An 8,128-nucleotide genomic window follows, 5' to 3' on the forward strand; every position below is an offset into this window, starting at 1 on the left:
TTAAGTGAACAGAACGAGTTAGCGACCCGAGATAAAATAGACATCAACATAAACGGTCAGCTAAATATAAGCACGTGCAAAAACACACCCAATGGTTTATTAATCAACAAGTGTATTAAAAACATTACAACTCGTCATGGACGGGGATCGGCCCTCAATAGAGTTAATAGTCATTTTGCGATTTTGGTCCTTGTCTGTCGTAAATAAACCTCTTATTAGAGCCTGTTTACTTTATTTGCATGTTGTATCAATAGTATTTTTCATCTGATGTCGAAGTCCATTTACATTATTTCAGAATACGTGTAATTTTTTACCTTTAGGTTATAGAGTAATAAATCATAATAAATTATCTTTAAAACATATTTTTGTTTTGGAAAATGTTGTTCCGGTTAGGTGGTTTCCTGCTTACATTTGTTAGTGCATGATTGAACGGGAAACCAGTCTAGGTTTCCGCTGCAGTCGTGACAATTCGGGCGATTCCGTCATACTGCGGACGAAGTAATATTACGGAAATCTAAGCTTTTTTTAGTTACTTTGGTAATCCCAGTTTGTTTTCTATTTTTACTTGATTTATCGGTTTAAAGCATAAGTAGAAGGAAGAAATAAATAATAAACGAAAATGGTCTGTTTCAATTCGTTTTCAAGACGCAAAAGTTAGTTTCTTTTATAATTGATTTTTGTCTTTATTAGTTTTATACAATAGAGAATAGCTACTGTAGTAGTATTCCGTCTCCAAAGGACAGTCCTTCTTACCAAAAGATCGTGACCGAATCACACAGATTATAAGTGCGAACAAGTTAAAATTGCATAGCTCTATCACATTTGTCTGCGATCGAGTTATATTTAGATCCCCTGTGTCTTACATTTTAACGAAATTCTAACGTGGACTTAAAACTTGGTGAGGTAATCTAAAAATAGCCCATGCATATCATTAACCTTACCGCGTGTTGATCTACAGATAGCGCATCCTGTGTTGTCGGTCTATCTGTGATCAATAAACAAGTGACATAGATATTTTAGGTGTAACATAGTTGATACATGCATATTAATTGGTACCACGTAACGAAGTCTTGTAGTGCATTTACTTTCTATAAAGCTGCTATTTAAATGAAATTAGCGACTGCCAAAACGAATGACTCTCTCTGAAATGTGCACACTTGCTTCCCTTCAGTATGATAGATAGATACTTTTATTTCCTCCACGTGGGAGAGCCAATGTTAGTATTTCTACGATTGATTATTTTCTTTATTAGATTTATACAATAGAGAATAGATTTCAAATCGTTTTTAACAAATAATATAGGTTTTTTTTTAAAAAAAAAGAAGTTGTTACTGTTACCGTCAGCATGTTTCGGTTCTGTTATAATGAGTGGACTTCTGGTCCTTCTTTTGTCTAAATTTGCATGCATAACACTGGTGGCACAAATGCGCACAGGTGCTCGTCCAGTCTTGTTGTTACCCTACCTACCCCTTAAAAAGTGAAACAAACCAAAACTAAATCAACCTTTTATGATATACAAATACCGTAATTAAAAAAATAGTGATTATAAATTGACCCTCTATACCTCTTTAAACATAGGTACCTTGTTTTTACTGGTATATAAGGTCAATGTATTATTATTTTTTTATAATTATTTCTTTATCATAAAGAGTTGATTAAGGAGGTTTTTCAAAAAAATCATTTTTAAAGGGATGGGAAGATGGCACAACTGAGCAAGCCTTTCCTTTTAAAAGGAAACTTTATAATTGATTAAATTACATATATTTACAATACTGGTTCAATCATTGTTGTAGTTAATATCAATTATTTTTTATTGATACGATACAGAAACGCAAACAGTCGATTAAATGAGGATATTCTAAAATTACATTACTTAAATTGTTTGCTCTTGTAGTGACTGTCTAACAATATTGCTAACGATATGGAAGAACGAAATCCTCCAAGAGATATCTTAATTAAATAGCATGTATGCGACTTTGATTCATCAATTTGTATTGTACTCTTTTATTTGTAACAATATAAACTTGCAATGCTTGTCATGCAATTACAAAAGAAGCGAAAGTTAGTCTATATCGATTTCCTGGGGAAAGTTTGGGTGTTTTTTTTTTTTTTTTTTGTTTTTTTTTTTTTTTTTTTTTTTTTTTTTGTTTGTTGTTGTTTTTTTTTGGGGGGGGGTGTGGGGGGGTAAAGCGGTCGAGTCAATAACATATATCATTTATTATAAAAAATTGAAGTTGTTTTTCGTCTTTTCAAATATTTATGACGCTTCAATGTGATACCTTTTCGTTATTTTCTCCACTTCCCGTTTAATGTTGATCGGTTGCACATTCGCGCACGATTTTAGATAGACTCAGAAGAATTAATTGTACTGTGGACGGTTTAAGATTGTCTTCAATTTGCAGAAGAGTTTAACAAACAGTGCCAAAATAATTATCTTGATCCTTCAAAGAACTCGCCACCATGTAAAATATACAAAGTTTTAATCTTTTAATCAATTTTTTTAAATGCGTTTTCATAATCTTTTCGAGGTATACTGTTCAGACACTGGAAAATAGCCGAACTGAGATTTTTCCGCGTTTTATATTTTCTTCCAGCAAGGTGTTTTTGGCCTCTGAAATAGGAAACCGTCACAAGGGGCAAGATCTGGCGAATAAGAATGGCGGGGAAGCTCAACAGCCTTTTCCTATTTCAGATATCCTCGTACAAAGGACATTGCCTTTGTAAAACTTTGTAAAACTTGACATTGCAATGATATTTTGCAAAGATCAAAATTCCTTCAAACTATGTACATAAACTAACAAAATCACTTATTCTAATGTATTTGGTTGTGCAACAATTCATATAATAAAAGATGGAACACCATAAGCTTTAAAACAGTACTTGGCAATATTTGTTGAAAACGATTTATAAACTATTTGTTTAGTACTAGTAGAACCTATATCTTGAAATCAATGTAAATATAAAAAAATTAAGGAAACAAAACAACAATAATAAGCACATTAACAATATGTATAATAGTATAATAGCTCTAATACATTTAGCATACATACGATCATTTATGTAAGTCAATTTCATTTCCGTAAAACAAAAAATTACATTCAGATATATGAATGTTACTATTGCCTGATTTAAATCTAATTGATTGGTCAACTGAGCCTAATATGTATACATAGAGTTAACTATAAGGAAACGTGTTTCTTTTAAACAATTATATTCTTCTCATCACGTCTCACGGATGTAAAATGAAAACAATGTAATTACAAAATGCTTGATGTTCTCATGTTTAAAATATGACATCTACGATAAACATATATATTTTGTTTATTTAAAGTCTTCAAAGAGCAATATACAAAGCAAATCGCAATGAAGATAATAAATCACATTTCTAATCAAACAACTTGTACAAATAAAAACAGTAAAAAGCACACTTTAATATAAACAGTTATATACACAACCTTTTTTATTACGACTTAAACAAATACTGAGATTTGCGAAAACATTTAGAAAAGAATGTTTTGAATATATTTTGAATGTAAAATCTGAATTGAGAATTGAAAACACAATATACCATGGGGTTAAACACACTGTTCATGTAAGGGAGTCGCAAGGCAATTTGGGCTAGTAGATGAAGTTCATATTCTTCTCCCGATTTCATCACCTCTCGCATGAGAATTTTCACAATAAAATAAGGTGTGAAACAAATTATGAACACAAGCGATACAACTAACATCTTGAATGTTAAATTTCTCTCCACTGGACATTTAGCGCTGTTATACTTTTTGTGTGTCATTTTATGAAACATTCTTTTTAATGTTGACTTGGCAAGAGTTTTGGTTGATGACGAATGCTCATTTTCTGGTAAATGTTCTGTATCATGTGATGATGACAAATAATCCGTCTTACTTTTGTATTGCTGAGAATCTTCAGTGCTGGTACCTGGCTCCGTTAATGAATCTTGTATTGCTTGATCATCATTTAAAGATACCGTTAATACTTGGTTACTAATTACAGAACTGATGTTGGTTTTTAAAATGTTTAATTCGTCTGATTTATCATTTTCATGACAGTGTCCATCATTATCTTCGTGTATTGCGCCATGTCCATCCATGGTGTCTTTAAGCGGATATGGACCGTTTTCAATTTGAGTTGTGCTTTCGTCGTTCTCCTCATTTACATACGACGGATTCGACATTTCAGTGGTGGTTACATTTGTTTTGTTGTGTAAACGTTTCCTAATTCTTTTTAGCTTATAAATTGTGTAAATGATATGAGAGTACGCTACGGCCAACGTTATCCAAACCATCAACATAAGCAGAAAGTCAATGACAGTGAAAATAGTTACGCTTACAACATAACCAGAATCATCTCTCGTTGTACAATAGTGACCCTTTACTGTTGAGTTACTTCCGGGATCTTTGACATTAACAACAACGCTATCAAAATTAGCAAAATTTCTCACGGACAAAACAAACCCAAAGATAACAATGGCAAATACAGCGTACTTTATTGTCACTAATGTCATTTGCTTTCCGAATGGACTACAAATTTTTCTATGTCTGTCTATAGCAACCACCCATAGTATTAAAGCAGAACAGGCCACTGTCCAAAGACCGATGAAATGTGCAAATTTGCACATAATACTTGCAGTATATTTAACATTGACCCACATTTCTATAATATTAGGAATAAATTCAACACAGACGATAAGGTCTACCATTGCTAAACATGCAATTAGTCTCACGGTAGATGACGGCTTAGATTTGAAGGCGTAGAACACAAAAGCAAAACTATTTCCAACAATTCCAATGGCTCCAAATACAACCATACATACGATCACCAAAAGTAGGCGCCGAAAGATTTCATATCTAGCATGCTCAAGGATAACCTCTACGTCAACACTCGTATTCATCTTGTATGTCGTGTTCATGAATCTGCCAAGATTAACAAATATATTTGTATTATTTCTACTAAAGATTAAATCTAATACAACAACAATTTTTGATTTAGCTGTGCGATTCATTAATTATGTAGAAAAACTTAATTCAGTTATTATGTAGGAAAACTCTTTTAATTTGTCTCGCATTGGTTTTGAATATTAACATTATAATTTACATTTCGTGTAAATAAATTTATTGACTAAATGATATTCAATGCGTATAATTGAACGAGTTACTTTTTAAAATGTTATTACTTGATTGTTCAAATATTGATTTCTACCAAATTTGTAATAATTTCATTACTAAGTTGTAATTTAACTACATGCAACATACATAGATCATATGCTTAAAATATTGCCTGAACATTGCATTGTCGTTGAAACTTATTATAATACCATTATTTTAGTTTACAGAACGTACAAGGTGTATACTCAAACGACATTGTCTTATGATAGAAAAATGAAATTCACCAACCTAGTTGTTTGCTGAATGTTTTCAAATGTAAACACCAAATTAAGATTATCTGTTTAAAGTTAGCTTTACTTACGCAAAATTAATACAGAAAATCAAATCTAAATTGAGTTGATTAGAAGTCATCCATAATTAAATGAATTATAACACAATGGTACAAACATTATAAACTTGTTTATGTATCTACCTTTAGTGAAATAAAATTTCCCTTTTAACTAAACTTCCTCCGTGAATACACTAAGTTGTGAGTTTACATTAATGTTAGAATAAACTACATGCATGAACAAATTCTGTTGGTTTTTTAAATTATGTACCAGGATGTAGAGCTTGTTGTAAATTTACAAAATCAAAAAAAGAAAAAAAAGAATATTCCCATCACCCCTTGCAAATGTACAACATAAATCATACCCAAAATAATCGACATATCTTGCTTTATAAATAACGTTTTATATCTGCGAGCCTATAAACGTATACATGCAACCCGAGTTAGTGTATCATAAAGTAAGGCATAATTATATCTGCACTTAATATTGTCACTAAAATTTTGATATCTATCGCAAAAACCAAAAACATACTACAAAACAATATAATAAAAATTACAATAATGATAATATTTATAATAATTATCACAATTATCTGTAAATTAAAGTTTAAAAAAGTAAAAAAACACCTGAAACACTCGAACAAATACAATTATGACTTAAAATAGACACTCAGAAATTAACTCCTGATAAAATCTGATCAAATTTAGACAGGCATTACTATGATGTTGAAACAGATCTCTAAAATTAAATGTAAATATTTCTGTCGTGTAATAACAAGTTTGCTTCTTAAAAAGAAGCATGCGAGACGAGACGTCTTTTTGCACCTATGAAAGATTTCTTTAATCCGAAAATTGTTCAATAAATAGGCAGAATAGTTTTGTTTTCGGCTATTTTCGTCAGCCTCCGCATAAGCTCTAATTAGGAATAATCAGCAAAATGTCCAGTAAACAGTTAACTCGGTCATATAAAAGTGTTAAATGATATTGCAGGTAAAGTATTTACTGTTACTATTTTAAGAAACATGAAATTAAAACGCTCTTCCGAAAACAATATTATACAGTTTAAAGAATTAAAAACGTAATGAATCACTGTTCGTCTGACTTTTTAATTTTACCGAATAGTTTTTATGTCGTATTTTGAAACGGGGCATGCTTAAAACATTTTTGTAGATTGGTTCTAATGATGTTAGGCTTTAAATCACATAAACTTAAATTTCAAATTGAAAAGCCAAAATGTGTGCCGATAGAAAACGTTGTCAACACTGTGGAGAGGTCTGACCACTCAAATAGCGTCTCATATTATTTGTGATGCAGTATAGACTGTTTTTTGTTTCTTATGCAAATAGCAAACTATCATATTACACATTATGCTTTATATATTACATTGTCATCTCAGAGTATTAAAATATCTACTTCTGCTTTTGCTAGTAAGTTGTCCGTTTAAGCCCGGTCTCAGTCTTTTGAAAACGTTTTGGGAGTTTCTGATTCTTCAATATGTCTCTCTACTGACACACGTTGTAAAATAGCCCCATTTTGATAAAATAAGATTACAACTATATTTTAATAAACATTAATGTAAAAATATTGGCAGGGGCAATTGTCAACGTTGAAAACTGACCTATGGGGTAAATCACTCATTCTTCAATCAATTTCTTGAGAAAAGTTAAACTGTTGTTAATGTAATTTTGTAGGAACATTGACCCTGACGAATAGAAGACCCGTAATGATTTTCAAGGCCATCAGGTCAAAGGTCAAGGTCACATTGCCACTTTGTGATAAATCATTGTCCAATCAATAACCTTAGACGTATAAGGTCAAGATTTATGAGTATTGGCAACGACATTGCCCATGTTCGATAGGTGATTTCTATTGATTCTGTACATATAAGGTCAGAGGTCATAGACACAGTAGCACTCGGTTTAAAATCATTATCGCATCATTTACTGAGAAAAAATAAGCTTAAATTTATCATACTTAGCAGAGATGTTGCCATGGTCAGTACATTGCAACTATAAGTGTAAATGTCATTAGATGAAAGGTCAAGGTCACAGTGACATTGTGTGAAACCCTTCTCTGTTCAAAATCTTGATGTATTATAAGTTTTTAAGTTTGTTAAACATTTAGGGACATTGACAATAGCTAGTAGTTGATCAGGTATAGGGTTGTTAGGTCGAGGTCAACGTCACAGTGAAACCTATTGTAAAATAATTGTACAATCAATAAAATAAATAATTTGAGAAAAAAGCCTTGGTTTCTTTACTTGGTATAGACATTGCCCGTGGCAAAAACAAATACCTCTATTATTCATTGTTGTTGAAATAACAGTGTCATTTTATGTGAAAACCTTGTCTTTGAATTTGATAGTTAAAATACTTGCTATCGTGCTGCTATGACAGGATATAAGCGTCCTATAGATATAAACATTTCTTGTTTTTCTCTGCGTTGTTTCTGTTCTTCTTTTTTTCAAATTTTAATCCTGAATTTGTTTTTTTTTAATGCGTTTGTTTAAGGTCTCCGCCGGAAAGCCCTTATTGGCGACCGTACACTCAAGTCGGACCATCCTAGAGCGTCCACCAAGATTTTTTCGTCGATTTTCCACCTTTATTGGTGGAGGAAGACCCCAGGTGCCCCTTCGGACATTATTTCTGGCACGAGCGGGCACCTGGGTAGAACCACC

General features: G+C 31.9%; 1 protein-coding gene across 3 annotated transcripts; it reads right to left on the bottom strand.

Moving 5' to 3' along the window:
* Positions 1-2,995: 2,995 nt before the first annotated feature.
* On the bottom strand, positions 2,996-5,826 carry LOC132739397 (D(2) dopamine receptor A-like). Of its 3 annotated transcripts, none has more exons than XM_060727094.1 (2): positions 5,596-5,826; positions 2,996-4,931 (listed from the first exon to the last, which is right to left on the bottom strand). In XM_060727094.1, the coding sequence occupies exon 2, from the start codon at positions 4,925-4,927 to the stop codon at positions 3,464-3,466; it is 1,464 nt and encodes a 487-aa protein (XP_060583077.1). In that variant the 5' UTR covers positions 4,928-4,931; positions 5,596-5,826; the 3' UTR covers positions 2,996-3,463. The 3 variants fall into 3 exon arrangements, with proteins under 3 accessions (XP_060583077.1, XP_060583076.1, XP_060583078.1); XM_060727093.1 differs by having other exon boundaries at positions 5,485-5,611; XM_060727095.1 differs by lacking the exon at positions 5,596-5,826 and adding an exon at positions 5,412-5,546.
* Between the last annotated feature and the right edge of the window lie 2,302 nt (positions 5,827-8,128).

The sequence above is a fragment of the Ruditapes philippinarum genome, unplaced genomic scaffold, assembly GCF_026571515.1.
Source record: "Ruditapes philippinarum isolate M1 unplaced genomic scaffold, ASM2657151v2 ctg19_1_1_1_1, whole genome shotgun sequence".
NCBI lineage: Eukaryota > Metazoa > Mollusca > Bivalvia > Venerida > Veneridae > Ruditapes > Ruditapes philippinarum.